Source organism: Silurus aristotelis (assembly GCF_946808225.1).
Source record: "Silurus aristotelis genome assembly, chromosome: 29".
Taxonomy (NCBI): Eukaryota; Metazoa; Chordata; class Actinopteri; order Siluriformes; family Siluridae; genus Silurus; species Silurus aristotelis.
The window spans coordinates 1,093,502-1,117,712 of record NC_139602.1 but is presented as its reverse complement, the minus strand read 5'-3'; the positions used below and the strand labels follow the sequence as shown (position 1 = coordinate 1,117,712).

Sequence of the window (24,211 nt, the reverse complement as noted above, 5' to 3'; positions counted from 1 at the left end):
TGTGCTTTTTAGCACTTGCACAATGCTGACAACAAAGCTCGTGAGGTTGTTTAAGGCGTTAGGTCCTACATCTTTTCGGCCTAGACAGTGTCAACACGAAAACTCGAGTTCATGCAGATGTGTGTGTGTGTGTGTGTGTGTGTGTGTGTGTGTGTGTGTGTGCGCAGCCAGAGGAAATAAAAGAGGGGAAGGAGAAGAAAAAATTAAGAAAAGAAGGGGAGGGGCTTCAAAAGTTAGCCGGTTCGGCCTGTCACTATAGCAACGGTTCTGCAAGTGTTCCTCAGGAGGTTCCGGTTTCTGCACAAAAGCTTCCAGAATGTGAAGATACTGTAGCTGTGTGTGTGTTTGTGTGTGTGTGTGTGTTTCTCTTCTGTGAGTTACAGGAGTGTAAGGAGGCCTCTCTGTCAACTTCTCTTTCACTCGTTTCTCTCCCTCCCCCTATCTTCTCTGGAGTGAGCTGGAGGGCTGCCAGGGTACAAGCTCACATCGCGCACACACACACAAACACACACACACACACGCGCGCGCACACACACACACACACACACACACATCATGCAGCGACACTACACACTGACCTACATACACTTCCACTGCTCTGAGTGGCCTGCTAAACGTTCCAGCCAATCACGTGTCAGGGGGCGGACTGCTATCCGACCAATCATGTCAGCTCTTCCGTTCTCCGCACGGTTTTAGCCAGAAACAGACTGAAAGACAGACAGGGTCTGAAAATGGAGTACGAACGAAAAAAAAAAAACCCAGGGGGGAAATGAGGCATTACAGGAAAGAGAGCAATGTTGAGATACAGTGAGACGCTAATGAATACACACACACGCACACACACACACACACACGCTTCCAATCACACTGAAAGACACACACACACACACACTTTTGAGTGTCCTGTTTTGCTCTGGACTTCTTTCTAGTTAAACGTGAAGCATCGCTCAGCAATGTGATCTGAGCAGAGATACCGGTTTGGCTCTTGTTTGCCTTTTTCTCCCCCACCTCGTCCAATCCCTCGTCTTCTATTTAGATCACGGCGAAGAAGGCCACGACCTTCAACCCCTCTGGCCTTCCCTTTCCTTTTTACACATTAGATAATCCAGAAAGCCGTTCAAGGTCACGGGCAGAGAGCCCAGCTAGACGTCTGACCTCATCACGACGTCTGATCCTGATTAGACAATCATAAAGTTCAGGGTGATAGCTAGCTGATAGACGGCCGGCACTTTTCACGTGTTACCTTTCCTCTTTTTTATCAGCTGACCTCAATTCATCTCTCTCTGGCTCTTAGATACCAATGCAGTTTTGATAACTGGGTGTGATAATGAGGGCAAATGTAATCAACCAGAGCAAACAGATGACTGGATGATGCAGTGAATCGTCTTCTCACTGTAATCACATGTCACATGACCAGGCCTCTGATTACTACTTCTATTACTAATACTACTACTAATACATTCTTCTTCTACTACTATTAATATTACTAACACTATTACCAATATTACTACTACTATTACCTACATTACTACTATTGCTACTACTACAAACATTAATGGTAACTACAGTTACCAACACTAATATTATTACTACTAATACTAATTCTACCAGCAATACTACTATTAATATTAGTAATACTACCAACACTTCTACTACTAATACAGCTACTGATACTATCAATATTACAACTATTACTAGAACTACTACTACTATTACTAATACTACTAACAATACTAATATTATTACTTATACTTATATTACTACTATCAATACTAGTACTGCTAATACTAATTCTAACAGCAATACTACTAATAATGTATTATATTGCCACTATTACTAATACTATTCTAATCTAAACGTACTACTAATTTTACTACTATTATTACTTCTACTCTTATTTTGAAAACTACTATTATTATTATTACTACTACAATACTACTACTAATAACACAACTAATACTACTGCCAATACTTTTACTACTAATACAACTACTAATACTATTCATATTACAACTTTTACTACTATTGCTATTACTAATACTAATTCCAATACTACTTCTACTACTAATACTACTGCTAATTCTAGCTTTAATACTACTATTAACATTACTACTCGTACCAACTACTACTAATACTAGTTATTTGCTAATATTAGTACAACTTCTAATATTACTAACTAATACTTCTAATAGTATTCTAATAAGTAGAATACTACTACTTTTACTACTAATCATATTACTACCATTACGTTACTATTAATGTAGTATTGTACTATTTCTACTACAATTTATATTACTACTATTACTAGCACTACAACTTCTATTACTAATAATACTACCAATACTAATAATATTACTTCTAATTCTACCAGCAATAATACTATTATTAACATTACTACTACTACCAATATGTCTAATAATACTTTTGCTAGTACTACTAATACTAATATTACTAATCCTACTTCTAATAGTGCTTCCGGTACCAAAACTACTACTATTACTTCTGCTTCTAGTACCACTATTAATACTATTTATATCACTTCTACTGCTACTACTAAAACTAATCCTCTCAGCAATACTGCTACCAACACATCTACTACTAATACTATTCATATACCTATTATTACCAGTACTAATGCTAATATTACTACCATTACTACTACAGCAATACTACTTACTATTACCAATATTTCTCCTACTAGTTCCACTACTAAGACCGTTTATATTATTACTAATGCTACTACGAACATTACTAATACTATTCCTATTACTACTTCTTCTCTCCTCCTTTTACAGCCAAACAGATTCTGACTGAGAAACGTCTGCGCTTTAGATTACAGCTTTATGGGAACAGGTGTATTCATTTTGAGGTCACGTGACACTTTTACACACGTCACCTTCAGTCACTGAATGACACGACTACCAGTACTATGGATTAGGTTTAGTATGTATATGTATGTAAATAATCCCAATGTGGAAATGAGCAGGGGGGTAAATATTTATGCATTTATGCTTTAATCTCAAATGTCTCAGATCTCACATGAATATATATATATATATATATATATATATATATATATATATATATATATATATATAAGCAGAAGAGAAAGAGAGAGAGATTCTATAGACACAAAAACGGTTCTATACACATGAAACCCGAAACACACACACACACACACACACACACACACACACACACACACACACACACACAGCAAATTAATCAGGATAAAAGCCCTCTCAGGCAAACAGTGACATCATCACTAACTAGATAACGATCCAGCCCTGCTGGATGGCCCATCCATTCATTCATTCATTCATCCATCCATCCATCCATCCATCCATCCATCTATCTATCCACCAATTTTTTTCCGAACCCAGTCATGATTTTAAGTCTTATATCAGTATGTGCTTCCTTATGCGTTATTTCATGAGCCGAACCTCATGTTTTAAATGTGAAAAGGAGAAAAATAAGGCAAAACTGAGGGAGAGAAAAAGTGAAAAATCGTGTAAAATGAGAACAAGAAGGCAAAAAAAAAAAAAGAAAAAAAGAAAGATAGATGAGTGAAAGCCCTTCATGTGCAGTTTCACAGAAAACTTGTGGTGAAAACAGTGCGGATGTGTAGACGGTGATCATTAGATGAAAGAAAAGACTCTCACTCGCTTCTTCAGGAATCTACACCAATGTTCTCCATACTGCTTGGAAATTGTCATGCTGGGAGAGATGTGCTGTTTGCATAAACAAATCAGAGGTGCTGTTCTGCTCGCTGCAACTCATTTGACAAAAAAGAAATGCGCTGTACACGGCGTGGTCTCGCATGCACGACTGATTCTGTACGGCCTGATAAGAAGAAGAAATACGACGCATGAAACAATGCCCATGATGATGTCGTCGTCTACGCATCATTTCATATAAAAACGCCAAAAAATGTTAACGATTTGCAAACGATAAATTCTACTGCGGGAAAAATAGTTGATACAGCCTTCAAATGCACAACTTTATCATTACGTTTGCTATCGGGTCTGGGGGGCGTGGCCTTAACAGTGCTTTCATCTCATTGGTTAGTGAGATTTAGAGGGACAGCTTCCAGATGTTTGTAGATGTTCAACATCCTAAACGAGGTACTTTTTTTTGATCCACCTCAGGAACACTAGTCATACCTTGGATAGTTTTTGAGACACGTGCATGATTCCTTTGTTTCTAAAAAGGTTCTAGGGACCGATAAGTCCACAGAAATGTGTCAGGAGAACTTGAAGACCAGGAAAGATGTTACTAGATTTTCCCTCACTCCCACTGTCAAACATGGAGGTGGAAGCTTGTTTTGGAGCAGGGAGATTTATAGACTTATTCCAATGGGGTGAAAGTAATCCTGAACCAGTATGGCTACCATTCCATACCAACGTCACCCTATGACATGATGATGAAGCATAAGAAGCGTACGTTCGAGCTCTGGTATCTACGATGGAACGGCCTGCCCAGTCACCGCACCTAAATCCTGCTGAACTGTTCTGGGATGAACAAGAGATCTCCAACTTGTAAATCTTTTTACAAGTGTTTCAGATGATCACCATTTTGACATTGTTGTGGAGATCTGGCTCGAATCCCAGAAGACTTCCAGGACACTGGGGACGCTGCATTGCTGTGCAAGGAGACTATTGTGAAGGGGATAGTGTGTAAACGTAGATAAATGAAGTACTCTGTTGTAAGAAACTTTTTGAAACATCTAAAGCCAGAGTTGTTTTCAGCCCACAGGATGTAAAAAAATACATATATGGGAACTTACTGCACATCGGCTCTGAAGCATGAGACCAGAGAATGAGGCTGTCCTGGTGTTTGTGTGTGTGTGTGTGTGGGGTGTAGAAATAAAAAGGAGAGGCCTCACTCAGCAGGGTAGCACATGGATGGATTAATGGGAGGAAGGGGGGGGGCGGTTGTGCACAGACACGGAAAAGTTGAAAAGTGAACTCGGCGAAAGCCATGGGACCCGAAGCTCTCGGAACGAGGAGCGTGAGAATCCGCTGGACTGCCGTTCATTTGTTTAAAACAGCGATTACAGGGTTTGTGCAGGTTTCACCGAGTCAAATTCCGGACTATTTAAAACCTTTTGAGACCATTAAGAATGAAAGTCAAGACCTTTATGAAAACACAAAACAGCAACCGGCCTTAACCGAGCCCTAACTTGCACTCCTTCGTACCCGAAACAACGCCGGTGGAACAATCCGAGAGAGAGATTCGTTCCAATAACAGAAAGCTGATTGGCTGTTGCTCGTTAGTCTCATTTGTATTCGTAATACAGCAAATTTTATTTGGAGCAGCAAAGGAAAGAACGAAATCCACGGAAACAGATTAGATGGACGTCTGAAAATTGTTACAATTATTTAAGACAATTAACAACGAATTTCAGACTTTTTAAGACCCTGCGGAAACCCTGTAGGACTACAATGGCTAGTTGACTGCACAGTTCTATGTGTGTGTGTGTGTGTGTGTGTGTGTGTGTGTGTGTTTAGATCTAGAGCTTAGAGAAGCCCTGTAGTTCTGTATGGAGGCTTGCTCCGGTGCGTTCATCCATCCATACATTCATACAAACTGGACAAAAAATATTGGGACACCATCAAGCCATATGTTAGAGTGAATTCTGAGGACATCTCTGGATGTGGTAGAATGAATGTTCCCTCTGAACTAGGAAACCCAAACCCAAAAGTAAAAAAAAAAATTACATTTACATTTTTATGGCATTTTGGCAGATACCAGTTATCCACTGGGAGTTTGCTCAGGGGCCCAGGAATGGCTGCTCGATACGGCTGGGATTCAAACTCACGATCTTCAGAACCAATAAGCCACCACCTCCCTCATGACATGAAGATTTGCTTTCCATGGGATGGATAAGTGTCGAAGATCTTGGGTGGCCTTTGGGATGAATTTGATGGCACCCCCAGACCTCATCTGGATCTGTCCATTAAAAATCTCACCAGCCAATGAGAGTAAAGCTCTGTTAAGTCTCGCCCCCTTCCCTAGAAAGCAAATTAATGTTTGATACATTTATCATTGGGTTGAATGTGTGCTAGGTGTTTAAAAAACGTGTTATTTGGACTTGGAAACTGAAGAGAAACAGCAATAGTATTGAGTAAACCAGGACTCAATATGGCTTGGAGCTTTGGAGCGATTTCATGCCCTTATAAACCCTGTAGTGCAAAAAGGAGAAAGAGAAAGAGGGAGCATGTGGAGGACAAGCAGAGGGAAGAAAATTGACAAGAACACACATATTGAGCTGCAAAATAAATAAATAAATAAATAAAACACAACTGTATGATGCAGATTAGAGCTGCAGCAAGTGTGTGTGTGTGTGTGTGTGTGTGTGTGTGTGTGTGTGTGTGTGTGTGTGTGTGTGTGTGTGTGTTAAAGTGCTGATAGCGTTTCAGGCACAAACCTGTTCGCCCACTGCTAGTGAAATGGGAGATCCTGAAACTTTACTGCAGAACTTTAGGCTCCTTGAGGGGTCACAGGTAAGGCAGGTGTGCAAACACCAAACATGTTGTCATAAAGGGTTTCAGATTGCAAGGTGTAAAAAAAAAAAAAAAAGAAAGAAAAAAAAAAGAAAGAAAGAAAGAAAAAAAAATGTTACTGAGTCCTCAATTTGATTTGACTCAGAAGAACGAGTCATCTAAAAGAGTGATTCGTTCAGTTTGAACGAGTCTTTAATTTGACTCGGAAGAACGAGTCGCCTCAAAGAGTAGTGATTCGTTCATTTTCTACTGGACACGCATGAACAAGCATCTCAAAATCTCCGTAGGTTAGGTACAGAAAACAGAATTGAGTAGTTTACATCTCGACTCTCCAAATCCGAGTCGTTTGTTCTTTTATCACATGACTCCCATATACGCTATGCAGTTATACAGTAATGCAGTTATATAAATGATTGGTATTATACTCAACTTTCGTGTGTATGTGACACATGTTTGGGGATCTGATTATTGCGAATGTAAGATTCTCTTCTATTTCTGATCGAAGGAACAAAATAATCTAAAAAAAAAAAAAAGATTTGTTCATTTGGACGAACGCGATTCACCACTAAAATGATCTTCCCATTACTGCTACACACTGATGAAATCCCAATTCATCTCGCTCGAGTGTGTATGTAGAGCTGAAGCCCTGAACTGACCTCTCTTTTTTTTTTGGAGACATACTTTGCCATTAAGGATCTTGTCAGCTTAGTGCGACTCTTTACGGCGTAACACACACGCATACACAGGGCCTGAAACGCAGCCGTGTGAAGTATACCCCGGAGAATTCTTTCCACATACGTATGAACACGGCTGTACATTACAGCAGCTTTGACTGTCAAATTTCATACCTGCATGTGACAGACATTTGTTTAGTCACCGAGTGAACGCCGCTGCGTACGTACGCACACGTCTACTGAAAAGGAAGTCGACAAGAATGTTGCGCTTCCCAGAAAAAACGGAGCGAATGAACGAGAAAAAACAGACGACGCGACCTTCAATCTCCCGCTAACGTTCTAACTCGATCCATTGTTCTCTTTGTCCAGCTCTGCTGAGCTCAGCTCTTCCTTGAAGAGCTCACCCTGGATGTGTCGGAGCAGTGATTAAGGCCAGACACCCACGCCACACTTCGATCGTCCTGTATACGATTGTATGGGAAAACAGTCGTAACAGTAAGAAGGGGGGTTTATAATCTCTGCAGTAATAATAGAGCTACGTTTCTCTTCGCCCGTCTCCGATTCAGCGCCGCGCTCCTGACACGTGACGCTAGCTTTATTGTAGTCAATTAATTTTTAATCAAGAACAATTTAGCCTCCACGGCTCGCCATCTCCGCGGTGACTCGCGGCCGTAATCGGAAAGGACGGGTCGCAAGAAAAACAAATTAAACTTTCAGGAGCCTTGGGTCAGAACGTTTTGGTGAGGAGCGTACCATAGGGAGGGAGGGAGAGAGGGATGGAGGGAGAGAGGGGGAGGGGAAAGTTGGAGAAAGGAACGAGGAAAGGGAAGATAAAAATTATAATAATAACAAAAGGCAGCTGTCTATATTAGACCACTCTTACATAGAAGGCAAATTGACCTCATTTACACAGAATACACTCACATTGACAGTCACATAGACGCCAATCAAGTAGAACACATTGACAGTCACATAGACCCCACACTTACATACAGGAACCCAAGAATAGTCACATGGACCCCTGTTACAATAAACAAAGTGACAATTGCATTGACCCCCATCACATAGAACTCAACCACATAGACAGATTTCCCACAGAAACAGTGGCGGTCACATAGACACCACTCACATATAGAACAGACGTACAGAGTACAATCAAATAGAACACACGTATAGACAGTCACACAAACCAGGGACCGAGAAACTGCCCCCGTTGTGCCTCCATGTCTGACTCGGATTTGGGGCACAAAATCTCAAACAGTTCAGAATTTGCACATAAACATCCCCCTGATATTAAAGATGCAAAACGATCTGTCTGGAACGAAACGGAAAACATCGGTGGCTCGATGAGATCAGACTCCCGACGAGTGCGTGTGTGTGTGTGTGCGGCGAATTTCAGTGTCATCTCTATGGGTTACCATGGCAACACACACATCCATCTTAAAAAAAAAAAAAAAAAAAAAAAAAAAAACAACAACAACAACAACAAAACAACCAATTTGACAAACACCTCGTTCACCTTTCTATCCCCCCCCCCCCCCACACACACACACACACACACACCCACACACACACACACACACACACGCTTTGTGGTAGCAGTGCCAGCCGGCGAGGCACCCCACACCACCTCACCCTATCGTGACCTCACACCGCACGCGGGTAACCACGGCGACCGGTCGCCGATCGCATGACGCCAAGGAAGAACGCATTATTTACTTATGAGTGCATGCGAATCAGGTGTGGCGCTGATGGTTCGAGAGCATCAAGCAGCAGGACTTGTGTAAATACAAAAAAAAGCCCCTCCCTGACCAGGCATTCCAGGAAAACCGTCCAAATCCTCTTCTTTAATAGCGTGTACTGAATATACACGTCTGGGAACGTGTGCGACGTGTGGCGTAGATCACTCGCCGTTAGAAATCAATAATGTATTGTTCATACCTGCTTCTAGTTCACATGCATGCATAACAGTGTGTGTGTGTGTGTGTGTGTGTGTGTGTGTGTGTGTGTGTGTGTGTGTGTGTGTAAAGAACTGGCCATTCCATACTGGAAAACGTGTGTTTTTTCATGCACCGGAGTTTAACGCTCTACACTGACCATCCTACCCCATCCCCCCTTCTTCTGCGAACTGCAGCAGATCTCAGCTAAGGAACAAAGGAAAGTCCGTCATGTCCTCCAGATATGCTCATTAGACACGCACAGTAGAGGGACTTCATTCCTCTTTTCCTTTGACCTATGTACAGTATTTGTGGGACCAGGAGCCTAAAACCCATCCCCCAGTTCATCCAGCTTTTCCTCTGAGCTAAAGATACACATCTTAACTGCACAAGATCGTTTGTCTGCATCCTTTTTTTTCTAAAGAAATGCGTCTGCATGCGATGTAATTCGGCACCGTGCCAGATCTTCAGTAACAGCTCTAGGAAGGAATGTGTTTTGAAGAGACACCCCAGTCTCTCTGACTCAGACAATAATGAAGAACAAAAGCTATACGAAGCAATGTGCATGTGCGTGTGTGTGTGTGTGTGTGTGTGTGTGTGTGTGTGTGTGTGTGCGCGTGTGTGTGCGTGCGTGCGTGTATGTTTGGGTTTTACCACTGCAGGAATTTGTGAGGTTAAAGCTGCACATGATCTTTTTCCACACATGACACAGTTATTAATAATAATGCACCAAGAAAACTGTGTTCTATGTGTCTGTGTTCTATGTGTCTGTGTTCTATGTGACTGCGTTCTATATGACAGTGTTCTATGTGACAGTGTTCTATGTGACTGCGTTCTATGTGACAGTGTTCTATGTGACAGTGTTCTATGTGACAGTGTTCTATGTGACAGCGTTCTATGTGACTGCGTTCTATGTGACTGCGTTCTATGTGACAGTGTTCTATATGACTGTGTTCTATATGACTGTGTTCTATATGACAGTGTTCTATGTGACTGCGTTCTATGTGACTGCGTTCTATGTGACTGCGTTCTATGTGACTGCGTTCTATGAGACTGTTCTATGTGACTGCGTTCTATGTGACAGTGTTCTATGTGACAGTGTTCTATGTGACAGTGTTCTATATGACTGTGTTCTATGTGACAGTGTTCTATGTGACTGTGTTCTATGTGACTGCGTTCTATGTGACTGCGTTCTATGTGACTGCGTTCTATGGGACTGCGTTCTATATGACTGCGTTTTATATGACTGTGTTCTATGTGACTGTGTTCCATGTGACTGTGTTCCATGTGACTGTGTTCTATGTGACTGTGTTCTATATGACTGTTCTATGTGACAGTGTTCTATGTGACAGTGTTCTATATGACTGTTCTATGTGACAGTGTTCCATGTGACAGTGTTCCATGTGACTGTGTTCCATGTGACTGTGTTCCATGTGACTGTTCTATGTGACTGTGTTCTATGTGACTGTGTTCTATGTGACTGTGTTCCATGTGACTGTGTTCCATGTGACTGTGTTCTATATGACTGTTCTCTGTGACTGTGTTCTATGTGACTGTGTTCTATGTGACTGTGTTCTCTGTGACAGTGTTCTATGTGACAGTGTTCTCTGTGACAGTGTTCTATGTGACAGTGTTCTATGTGACAGTGTTCTATTTGACAGTGTTCTATATGACAGTGTTCTATGTGACAGTGTTCTATATGACTGTTCTATGTGACAGTGTTCTATGTGACAGTGTTCTATATGACTGTTCTATGTGACAGTGTTCTATGTGACAGTGTTCTATGTGACAGTGTTCTATGTGTCAGTGTTCTATGTGACAGTGTTCTATGTGACAGTGTTCTATGTGACAGTGTTCTATATGACTGTGTTCTCTGTGACTGTGTTCTCTGTGACAGTGTTCTATGTGACAGTGTTCTATGTGACAGTGTTCTATATGACTGTTCTATGTGACAGTGTTCTATGTGACAGTGTTCTATGTGACAGTGTTCTATATGACTGTTCTATGTGACAGTGTTCTATATGACTGTTCTATGTGACAGTGTTCTATGTGACAGTGTTCTATGTGACAGTGTTCTATGTGAGTGTTCTATGTGACAGTGTTCTATATGACTGTTCTATGTGACAGTGTTCTATGTGACAGTGTTCTATGTGACAGTGTTCTATGTGACAGTGTTCTATGTGACAGTGTTCTATGTGACAGTGTTCTATGTGAGTGTTCTATGTGACAGTGTTCTATATGACTGTTCTATGTGACAGTGTTCTATGTGACAGTGTTCTATGTGACAGTGTTCTATGTGACAGTGTTCTATATGACTGTTCTATGTGACAGTGTTCTATGTGACAGTGTTCTATGTTTTATGTGAGTGAGGACCATTACATAGTTTTTTTGTGTAACAAGTTTTAGTGCTGTGTTAAACTGTCAGAATAAAACTCAACCAACATTACAGTCACATAAACATCACACCAACACTTCACACCTAAAGAAGCAACCTGTCATGAAAAAAACGTACAACGTCGGACCAGGACAAGTTGTGACTAGGGTCTATGTCAAAAAACGGTTAGATATGAAACACTGTCTATTGTTGACTTCTGTTCCAGTGATATACACAGCCTGGCCCATAGCCACCTTTATGTGTGCGGAATAACACACGAGCACAACCTTCAGAGGAACATGCCTGGACACGTTGTATGTAAACTTGTCATAGTGCAGGAATAGGACACGATAAACATTAAACATCACGTCAGATACGTATAAGATTAAGTTCTGCACCGGATGCCTGGAGGGGGTTTGACACAATGGGATGTCTCTCAGGGTGGATTCTTTGAGAATTATGATCAAAAACATGCATATTTATTATGGCATAGAATCCACAACACCTCCAGGTGTATATCTAGGAAAGGTTAACAATGATACCTGATGTACCTGCACATGACCGAGTGGAGAACACTGCCTTTTTTTTTTTTTTTTTTTTTTTTAAGCAATAACTCTTTTGATTTCAGGGAATATTTCAAGGCACGAATAAGTGTTTTGTTTATGCATGACGTCATGCACGACGCCAAGACACCGAGTCACGACGGCGCTCCTGTCTTTCTTTCCGCGTGCGTGCGTGTGCAAAGCGCGCGCGCACGCCAGGACACGCGTTCATTCTGTTGTTGTTTTTTCAAACGTGGGATTGTTCTCGTGCTTGAACACGCTACAAGATAAATGTCCACGTACCTTCCATCCTGCAGAGCTGTTGCTGTCTCCTTTGTCTTTGAAGTAGGTGACATTTCTGACCATCCAGTCGTAGATCTGGGAGAGGGTCAGTCTTTTGTCCGGGGTGCTTTCGATGGCTTTTGTGATCAGGTCCGCGTAAGAGAGGTTGCCCCAAGCGTTCCTGCGTGACGAGGACTTGCGTGGGGTTTGCTGCTGAAGCTGCTGCACGCCCTGTCCGTTCATCTCAGACGCGCGCGCTTGCGCCCCGACCTGGCTCTGAGATCCCACCTGCTCCGCATCCTGGTCTCCACTCGAGCTCAAAGCGTCGGCCGTGCCATCGCTGACAGCCATCGCGCTCTCCTCCTCGTCATCCTCTTCCTCCGGGATGATGTACGTGTCCTTGGGCTCGGGCTTCACCAAGCTGGACTCCGGCAGCGGCCAAGTGCACGACCTTGGCCGCTTTTGAGGTTCAAAGTCCGGGTCGATCGCCACGTCCAGGGTGGATTCGGGCTTGGGGGACGCGGTCTGAGCCATCGAGACGTCGGCGCGTGTAGTTTTGGGGTGATGAGTTTAGACGCGTTGGTGCGCGCTGGACGTGCGGCGTGCCATGAACGGGTCTCGACTACCTGCGGAGCGCGTGAACAGGAGAACAGCACACACACACACACACACACACACACACACACACACACGCGAATTAGGTTTGCGTGATAATGATGGTATGCGTATTATAGTCTAACCACACACACACGCACGCACACACATACACGCGCGCGCGCACGCACGCACCGTTTACCGAGACCCCGTTCCGATCGCGCCGAGCGCTGATGTAATGCTCCTCACGCGCACTTCGCCGATGGACAGGGAGACAACACAGGGTCGGAACGTCACCAAAACCACCCCATGAAGCTCAGACGCACCTCGACGCACTTTCACGAGGATCCAAGAAGATAATTGTTATAATTAGAATAAAAAAAAAAAAACAAAAGAAATTGTGCAGAATCAGGAAAAGCTCAGATGATGTGGTCTACTGGAGGCATCTGGTTGGCTTCTGCGCGTCTCGTGCACAAATGAAGAAAAAAAGAAAATAAAAAGGAAGGCGTGCAAAAAAAAAAAAACCTAAATAACTTGCCGGGTTATAGGTAGAAAACAAAACCTGCACTGTGTGTGTGTGGGTGTGTGTGTGTGTGTGTGTGTGTTCAAATCCGTCCTCCTCCAGTACCAAACGAGCTTCTGTACAACTTCTAGCTACAAAGGACTGACTGCAGAGACTGAGAAAAAAAAAGAGAGAGAGAGGGAAAGAGAGAAAGAGAGAGAGAGAGAGAGAGAAGATTAATAGCCGTCATCTACCCCTCCCTCTCTTTTTTGCGCCTGGGATCGCCTTTTAAAGGGCCATGGCTCGTGAAGTTCTCCAGGCACTCACATGAGGGCATGTTCAGGCAAGCCTGAGGTCTTCAAAAATAGAGCTGCATGTGAATGAAAATGATGAACTATAGACGTGTGTTTTGTAGAAAACCGGGAGAGTGTGTCTGTGTGTGTGTGTGTGTGTGTGTGTGTGTGTGTGTGTGTGTGTGTGTGTGTGTGTGTGTGTGTGTGTGTGTGTTTGTGTGTGTGTGTGTGTGTGTGTGTGTGTGTGTGTGTTTTAACATGTAATGATAAAATTTTTGTATACAAACAAACTGGTGACCACAAACTAAACGGATAGATAGATAGATAGATAGATAGATAGATAGATAGATAGATAGATAGATAGATAGATAGATAGATAGATAGATAGATAGATAGATAGATAGGCAGGCAGGCAGGCAGGCAGACAGACAGACAGACAGACAGACAGATACGAAGACAGACAGACAGACAGACAGACAGACAGACAGACAGACAGACAGATAGACAGATAGATAGATAGATAGATAGATACGAAGACAGACAGACAGACAGACAGACAGACAGATAGATAGATAGATAGATAGATAGATAGGTACGAAGACAGACAGACAGACAGACAGACAGACAGATAGACAGATAGATAGATAGATAGATAGATAGATAGATAGATAGATAGATAGATAGATAGATAGATAGATAGATAGATAGATAGATTCCTGTTTGACCCTGACAGCGCTCCTGTGCACCAAGCCATTGCCCAGAAGATACCGTTGGTGGTGGGAAGGTTGGACTAGAAGAACTCGAGTGTCCTTCACATGCAGAGCCCAGATATCTTTGGGATGACCTTGAGAAACTGGAGGTACCGGAGCCTCCACACCTCCTCCAGCATCAGCACCTGTATCTCAGTGAGGCTCATGTACATGATGAATCCGGACAGAAAACAATCTACTGGAAAGGCTTTTTAGAAGAGTTCCAGCGATGAGAGGAAATGGAATGTTCAGTAGGAAGACCTAAAATGTCAAGATGAAGGGGTGCACATAATTTTGGCTCTGTAGTATAACAGTTGCGAGCATGGGCGTGTGCGTGTGCATGCACGTGCACGTGAACGTTTCCATGCTGGCCCTTTAATCCCATTTAAAGCTCCTGACACACACCCCCTTTTTCTGTGCACCAGAGCTTTCAAAGGTGTGACATCATACTGTTGGAAATAAAGAAACAGCATGTTCTCCTCTTCTGGATTGTGACAGATGTTACATGACATGACGGCGTAACGGCATGTTCGCATGATGCTTTTTTTTTCTTTTTGGATTTAAGGATGCATATGGACTCATAGTTCTTATCCCAGAACACGTACATGCACCGTTTGCTCTGGTCCGTTCACACACCACAATGCAGAACATCTTTGTTGATGCGTAATGGACGGAGCAGGATCTCTTTCAGGGTGCGTCCAGGAACGTGTTTTTACCATGATGTAATAGTAATGAGGTGTCATGCAGCCTTTAGGACGGCTAATTGTACCCATTTAAGACTTAATGCATCTAAGCACGCATGGTATGACCTTGGATTGTCACGCCGAGCTTCTGCATGCACGTCCTCCACCTTCTCAACACCTCCTTGAGTATCACTAATTAACTCAATACCGTAATCCTATCTTATAACAACTGAGCCAGAAGGTCATGAATTGTTGTCCATTTAATTCTTTAGATGACATCAAAGGTTGTGGTTGAAGTCGGGTGGAACTATAGGAACTACCCCACCCTAGACCAACTAGACAAGGAGGACCACATACCTCATGGACAACAATAACCGGATCGATTAGTGGAGATCTCATCTGATGTTCAAATTTATCCTCAAGGTGTTCACTAGGGTTTAAGCTCTATAGCAGGCCACTCAAGATCTTCCACACACATCCAACCAATGAAAAGCAGATCTTCATCGAGTTGGCTTGGTATGCTGAAACAGGCTGGGTCCAAAAATATTGGGACGACCTTTTCAGCCGTATGTGGTTAATAAAGTTGGAGGCACACAATTTTATCGAACGTCTCCGGACGAAATTTTCCCTTCGCTTGAACTACGTGACTTAGTTCTGCTCCAACTCTATGAAGATCCGCTTTCCATCGGTGAGTGGCCTTCTATAGAGCTCAAACCTTATTGGGATGAGTTGGAACGCCACACCAGGCTTCCTCATTTCCTAACCAATGACTATTTATTTTAAAAAAGCACACTGCATCCTTATGGTCAGGTGTCTACAAATAAACTATATACTCTATAATAATTATAGACAATACAACTAGCAATATTGCAGTCTTTTGCTGCCACCTAGCGGCCATTGTAATCAACACCTCCATACAGAAATATTCCCTTCTCCTGCACATTTGAGTGTTTATATGCATGAAGAAAAAGGTGTTTCTGCTTAAATCAGGTGTTTTGAGAGCAAGACATCTTACACACAGTACTGCAGGATCAGATGCAGGAAATGTTAAAAAAAAAAAAAGGATCAGAGTTTATCATATTATTTAGCAATTTTTGTGCAAAAATTCACCAACCAAAATTACGAAAAAACAAAAATAAAGCTCCAGGCTGGAAATGCACAGCACTGAAGGAAGCCACATTGTGTGTTTATATTGCCATTGTTCAGAATCAATGCAGAAAGGCAGAAGGAAACGCTCCTGTTGCTCAGTGGAAAGCAAAGGAAGTATACACCAATGTACACAAAAACACAATGTCTTCAAGAAACCTGAGAGTTTCTACACTGCACAGTTCATGTCACCTTGGAGAATGTTTGTACAGCGCATTTAACATTAAAAGATTATAAGAAAAAAAAAAAATCAATATATCTATATATCATATTATTAAATGTTTAATATATAATAAGAAATAATACATACAATAACCCCTGATGTCTGTTATATAATGTATAAATAAAAAAAACTAATAATGTGTTGATAAATAAAATAACCTGTATATAATTAATAAATGCTTATTGTCTATTCAGTTTTTAGCAGTATCGAGATTATAAATTCGGCATTAGGGGGCGCTGTGTACATTCCGTTTCATTTATTTATCTATTTATTTAGTTTATTTAAAAAAGAAAGTTCTATACTATTTTATTTTCCTTTTAATTCGACACCGGTATCGTCGATATACTAATACAAAAATCCCCAATAATTATTATATTTAATTTTAATCATATTATATATTTAATATAATTCTATTATTATTATTATTTTCAAAGAATTAATGTAATATTTTGACTTAATAAATATTATAATAATGAATAATTATTATATAGAGAGAGAGTTTTTACACCAGACACCAGTCTGGTTTCTCTGTAGACATTGTAAGCGAGAAGATCAGGTTTGTCTTTGGTCCACTTGAGTCCAGTACTGCTTCGTCTGCATCTCTGAGAGACGGGACAGCGTCCTCTGCAGGGCGAATATTTCCTCCTCGGCTGTAAACAGAGCCAGGCGCTTCCACGCTTCCTGAACACAGACAGAACAGTGTACATGTGGGGGGGGGGGAAATAAGTGCACCCTCTAATATATCCAGCAACAATGACATGCTGTAAATGCGTTCTCTATTGATGCTTGAAGGATTTCAGATCTCTCCTAAGATCCCACCACATCATCTCAGTAGGATCGAGGTCTGGATTTTTCCTAGCTCTTTCCAACACCTCCAATTTTCCTCCTCAGCCAGTTTGCTGGTGTGTTTGGGATCACCTTATTCAGGTCCAGCTCAATATGCTACAAATGTTGGCATCCCAATTGTCTCAGGAACAATATTGTCTTAGTGGCTGCAGGTTTCTCAAATCTCAGAGTGATGACAAATGCTTCACAGCTGCTTTGAGGTGCTCGGGCTGATATCCTTTGGAGCTGTTTAGGATGATAAAACATCTTATTCTCAGCAACCCGAAAGATATAATTTGAGGAACTTCTCTGGTTTGTTCAAATGCACTTTTTTGCTTCTTCATGCATAAATATGTACCATGTGGAATGAAGACGCTTGCTCATAGCCATGAACTTGAAGGTCATACTTGTTTAGTGTATTTCTGATTTCATGTAGCTCTTGGGTTTAGTTAATATCTCTGAACATTACATGGTCTGACCTCGAACTGAATTTGCTCTTAAACTTCTTCTGCAGAATGGTGATTTTCCACGTATTTGGAAACGGCCTTATAACCCTTGTCAGAATAATGAGCAGCAACGGGTGCTTCTCCGAGGTCACTGGTGATATTCTTTTTCCTAGTCACGACAAACTACCCAAAGTTTTACTTCTACCTTTAAAACCCGACTGGGGAATGTGTATTTATTTTCCTCTGCCGGAGAACTCGATAGTATATTTATAAAGAAATGTTACTTTGGTCCTGTGGTTAAATCACTCACTTACATTAGTGAGGCCGAGCTCATCAAACATCAGACGATCCCGCTCTTCCTCTCCAGACATACGGCCTCCATCAAAGAGACGGTAGAGAGGAGCTTCCGCTAACACCACCACCCTTACCTGAAGAAAAAATGCAGATACAGTAGGACATTTTTGGGCCAAAAGTTTGAGGACACCTGACTGTAAGATTGCGAGATGCTTCTTTTTCCTCTGCTCTTTAGGGAAGAAGTTCCTCTAGATTTTGTGAAGAATTGTGTTAGGAAAATCAGGTTCTGATGTAGGTAAAGTGAGGAGGCCTGGGGTGGTGTTTTAATTCATCCCAATGTTATTTCTTAAGGAGTGAGATAGCAGATACAACACTCCAGAACTCCCAAGTGTCTTGTTTCCTGAACGTATGCAGGTCTAGCTCAATCTGCTGGAAAGATGGCATCCTAATTGTCTCAGGAAGATTCTGGTGGCTCTTCATCTTGGTCTAATCAGTCCTTTATCTTAATGGAGCTGGATTTGAGCACATACTGGAACAGGTTTAGATCTTCAGATTGGAGAAGAACCACATATAACTGGAGAAGACAGGTGTCCGAATACTTTTGACAGAAATGGCAAGAATAAACCTTGATGAAACTTTGTTCTTCTGCAGTGTGTGTGTGTGTGTGTGTGTGTGTGTGTGTGTGTGTGTGTGTGTGTAAATCCGTTTTACCTTTTGGTCATAGAAGATGTCGATGAGTATAATAAAGCGCCTGGCTTGGTCCTTTAATTCAACCTTCAGCCGAGGCACGTTACGAATAACAACTGTACGGAAATGCCGAGCGATCTCCAGATAATCGCTTGCTCCTAATGCCTGCAACACACACACACACACACACACACACACACACACACACACACACGGCATACAATTAACAAACAATTATTACTAGACTTCAGGAAAAAAAGCACTTCTAATTGAAGTAAAAACCCGATTCGGCGCTTGTGCGAGAGCTCCCTCTCGACCTTGAGAGACAAACACTATGTCGAATCTGCTCTTTTTCAAGTGCTTTGAACCTTTTCGCCGTCCGTCTCTCGATATTTTTCCTCTTTTCTCCTCTTTTCGCATCCCACTTTTTTTTCTTTTTTTTTTTTGCTCAGCCGTGTACGTGTTTACGAGTGTGTTATCCAACATGGAAGGCACATTAAATCATGCTGACATTGTTCCGACTGCATTAGGCTGTCCATGAAGATAAAGAAGTTGAGGACTCTTTATATATATATACACACACACACACACACACACACACACACACACACATACACACACATACACACACATACACACACACACACACACACACACACTGTACACAGCGAGTGAATGAAAGTGAACAGCACTCTCGAAAAGGCCGAAGGACACACACTCGTGCACACACACAGTGCCGTGGCTCTCCATTAGAAAATGGCATGTTGATTCTCTTTCCCTTTTTATATATATATATATATACAGAAAAAGCCGACTGCAACTGGGCAACTGGTAAAGTGTGTCTCTGCAAATTCCTCTCTCACACACACACACACACACACACACACACACACGCAAATCCAACATAACAGCTTTTAATTAATTAATAGATTGGTTTCCTCTTACTAGCAAGTAGGCGGAGCTTAATACGATTCAAACTCTGCAAAGCTCCGCCCTCAGGGGGTAAAAAAATGTCCTATTTTCTTCTCCTGAGATGAAAATTGACGTTTTTAAACGTTGCTCACACTCACATGCTCACAGAGTTCTTGGAAGGTGCAATCAGCGACGGTCCCACAGGTCCATTTCAGCGTTAACTCTCTGCCCTGTACGATCAGCGTTCTCGGCCTGGGTACTGAACATACACCATCACAACAACCATCACAACGACAACAACCACAAGTACAGTGAAAAATCAACAGCAGGAATCTGAACATCATTATAATCTGTAGAAGTTCTTTACTTTCTACATGTAATACAATTCTAATGCTCACTGTGTGTGTGTGTATGTTTATATATGTGTGTTTGTGTGTGTATGTTTATATATGTGTGTTTGTGTGTATAAATATCTGTACATATGTGTTTACATGTGTGTTTATGTATATATGTGTGTATATGTGTAAATGTTTGTGTATGTGTGTGTATATATGTGTATATGTGTGTATATGTGTAAATGTTTGTGTATGTGTGTGTATATGTGTAAATGTTTGTGTATGTGTGTGTATATGTGTGTATATGTGTAAATGTTTGTGTATGTGTGTGTATGTGTGTATATGTGTAAATGTTTGTGTATGTGTGTGTATATGTGTAAATGTTTGTGTATGTGTGTGTATATGTGTAAATATTTGTGTATGTGTGTGTATGTGTAAATGTTTGTGTATGTGTGTGTATATATGTGTAAATGTTTGTGTATGTGTGTGTATATATGTGTATGTGTGTATATGTGTAAATGTTTGTGTATGTGTGTGTATATATGTGTATATGTGTGTATATGTGTAAATGTTTGTGTATGTGTGTGTATGTGTGATTATGTGTAAATGTTTGTGTATGTGTGTGTATATGTGTAAATGTTTGTGTATGTGTGTGTATGTGTGTGTATATGTGTAAATATTTGTGTATGTGTGTGTATGTGTAAATGTTTGTGTATGTGTGTGTATATATGTGTAAATGTTTGTGTATGTGTGTGTATATATGTGTATGTGTGTATATGTGTAAATGTTTGTGTATGTGTGTGTATATGTGTAAATGTTTGTGTATGTGTGTGTATATATGTGTATATGTGTAAATGTTTTTTTGTATGTGTGTGTGTATATGTGTGTATATGTGTAAATGTTTGTGTATGTGTGTGTATATGTGTATATATGTGTAAATGTTTGTGTATGTGTGTATATGTGTAAATGTTTGTGTATATGTGTGTATATGTGTAAATGTTTGTGTATGTGTGTGTATATATGTGTATATGTGTGTATATGTGTAAATGTTTGTGTATGTGTGTGTATATGTGTATATATGTGTAAATGTTTGTGTATATGTGTGTATATGTGTAAATGTTTGTGTATGTGTGTGTATATATATGTGTATATGTGTAAATGTTTGTGTATGTGTGTGTATATGTGTAAATGTTTGTGTATATGTGTATATGTGTGTATATGTGTAAATGTTTGTGTATGTGTATGTATATGTGTGTATATGTGTAAATGTTTGTGTATGTGTGTGTATATGTGTATGTGTGTATATGTGTGTATATGTGTAAATGTTTGTGTATGTGTGTGTATATGTGTGTATATGTGTAAATGTTTGTGTATGTGTGTGTATATGTGTATATGTGTGTATATGTGTAAATGTTTGTGTATGTGTGTGTATATGTGTATGTGTGTATATGTGTGTATAATGTGTAAATGTTTGTGTATGCGTGTGTATATGTGTATATATGTGTAAATGTTTGTGTATGTGTGTATATGTGTAAATGTTTGTGTATGTGTGTGTATATATATGTGTATATGTGTAAATGTGTGTGTATATGTGTGTATATGTGTAAATGTTTGTGTATATGTGTATATGTGTGTATATGTGTAAATGTTTGTGTATGTGTGTGTATATGTGTATGTGTGTATATGTGTGTATATGTGTATGTGTGTATATGTGTAAATGTTTGTGTATGTGTGTGTATATGTGTATGTGTGTATATGTGTGTATATGTGTAAATGTTTGTGTATGTGTGTGTATATGTGTATATGTGTGTATATGTGTAAATGTTTGTGTATATGTGTTTATATGTGTAAATGTTTGTGTATATATGTATATATGTGTGTATATGTGTAAATGTTTGTGTATGTGTGTGTATATGTGTAAATGTTTGTGTATATATGTGTATAAATGTGTAAATGTTTGTGTATGTGTGTGTATATGTGTAAATGTTTGTGTATATATGTGTATATATGTGTAAATGTTTGTGTATGTGTGTGTATATATATGTGTATATGTGTAAATGTTTGTGTATGTGTGTGTATATGTGTAAATGTTTGTGTATATGTGTATATGTGTGTATATGTGTAAATGTTTGTGTATGTGTATGTATATGTGTGTATATGTGTAAATGTTTGTGTATGTGTGTGTATATGTGTATGTGTGTATATGTGTGTATATGTGTAAATGTTTGTGTATGTGTGTGTATATGTGTATATGTGTGTATATGTGTAAATGTTTGTGTATGTGTGTGTATATGTGTATATGTGTGTATATGTGTAAATGTTTGTGTATGTGTGTGTATATGTGTATGTGTGTATATGTGTGTATATGTGTAAATGTTTGTGTATGTGTGTGTATATGTGTATATATGTGTAAATATTTGTGTATGTGTGTATATGTGTAAATGTTTGTGTATGTGTGTGTATATATATATGTGTATATGTGTAAATGTGTGTGTATATGTGTGTATATGTGTAAATGTTTGTGTATATGTGTATATGTGTGTATATGTGTAAATGTTTGTGTATGTGTGTGTATATGTGTATGTGTGTATATGTGTGTATATGTGTATGTGTGTATATGTGTAAATGTTTGTGTATGTGTGTGTATATGTGTATGTGTGTATATGTGTGTATATGTGTAAATGTTTGTGTATGTGTGTGTATATGTGTATATGTGTGTATATGTGTAAATGTTTGTGTATAGGTGTTTATATGTGTAAATGTTTGTGTATATATGTATATATGTGTGTATATGTGTAAATGTTTGTGTATGTGTGTGTATATGTGTAAATGTTTGTGTATATATGTGTATATATGTGTAAATGTTTGTGTATGTGTGTGTATATGTGTAAATGTTTGTGTATATATGTGTAAATGTTTGTGTATGTGTGTGTATATGTGTATATGTGTAAATGTTTGTGTATATGTGTGTATATGTGTAAATGTTTGTGTATATGTGTGTATATGTGTAAATGTTTGTGTATATATGTATATATGTGTATATATGTGTAAATGTTTGTGTATGTGTGTGTATATGTGTAAATGTTTGTGTATGTGTGTGTATATGTGTAAATGTTTGTGTATATATGTGTATATGTGTGTATATGTGTAAATGTTTGTGTATATGTGTGTATATGTGTAAATGTTTGTGTATATATGTGTATATGTGTGTATATGTGTAAATGTTTGTGTATGTGTGTGTGTATATGTGTAAATGTTTGTGTATATATGTGTATATATGTGTAAATGTTTGTGTATGTGTGTGTATATGTGTGTATATATGTGTAAATGTTTGTGTATATGTGTGTATATGTGTAAATGTTTGTGTATATATGTGTATATGTGTGTATATGTGTAAATGTTTGTGTATGTGTGTGTATATGTGTAAATGTTTGTGTATGTGTGTGTATATGTGTAAATGTTTGTGTATGTGTGTATATGTGTATATGTGTGTATATGTGTAAATGTTTGTGTATATATGTATATGTGTATATGTGTGTATATGTGTAAATGTTTGTGTATGTGTGTGTATATGTGTAAATGTTTGTGTATATATGTGTATATATGTGTAAATGTTTGTGTATGTGTGTGTATATGTGTATATGTGTAAATGTTTGTGTATGTGTGTGTATATGTGTAAATGTTTGTGTATATATGTGTATATATGTGTAAATGTTTGTGTATGTGTGTGTATATGTGTAAATGTTTGTGTATATATGTGTATATATGTGTAAATGTTTGTGTATGTGTGTGTATATGTGTATATGTGTGTATATGTGTAAATGTTTGTGTATATGTGTATATGTGTGTATATGTGTAAATGTTTGTGTGTGTGTATATGTGTAAATGTTTGTGTATATATGTGTATATATGTGTAAATGTTTGTGTATGTGTGTGTATATGTGTGTAAATGTTTGTGTATATGTGTGTATATATGTGTAAATGTTTGTGTATATGTGTATATGTGTAAATGTTTGTGTATGTGTGTGTATATGTGTAAATGTTTGTGTATGTGTGTGTATATGTGTAAATGTTTGTGTATGTGTGTGTATATGTGTAAATGTTTGTGTATATATGTGTATATATGTGTAAATGTTTGTGTATGTGTGTGTATATGTGTAAATGTTTGTGTATATATGTGTATATATGTGTAAATGTTTGTGTATGT

General features: G+C 39.5%; 2 protein-coding genes across 3 annotated transcripts in view; both read right to left on the bottom strand.

Annotated features, from left to right (window-relative positions):
• Positions 1-13,799, bottom strand: part of foxo3b (forkhead box O3b) — a 33,393-nt gene extending 19,594 nt beyond the window's left edge. Inside the window, exons 1-2 of the mRNA XM_083535716.1 lie at positions 13,105-13,799; positions 12,337-12,941 (exon numbers count right to left, since the gene is read on the bottom strand). Coding sequence (XP_083391842.1) covers positions 12,337-12,849 — 513 coding nt within the window. The 5' untranslated portion in view covers positions 12,850-12,941; positions 13,105-13,799. The remainder of the gene's footprint in view (positions 1-12,336; positions 12,942-13,104) is intronic.
• A 2,502-nt stretch (positions 13,800-16,301) lies between these two features.
• The window catches only part of afg1lb (AFG1 like ATPase b), a 36,595-nt gene continuing 28,685 nt past the window's right edge, over positions 16,302-24,211 (bottom strand). For both annotated transcript variants that reach the window (XM_083535721.1, XM_083535722.1), the window contains 4 exons: positions 19,828-19,928; positions 18,782-18,922; positions 18,091-18,204; positions 16,302-17,186 (listed from right to left, as the gene is read on the bottom strand). In XM_083535721.1, coding sequence (XP_083391847.1) covers positions 17,058-17,186; positions 18,091-18,204; positions 18,782-18,922; positions 19,828-19,928 — 485 coding nt within the window. In that variant the 3' untranslated portion in view covers positions 16,302-17,057. The remainder of the gene's footprint in view (positions 17,187-18,090; positions 18,205-18,781; positions 18,923-19,827; positions 19,929-24,211) is intronic.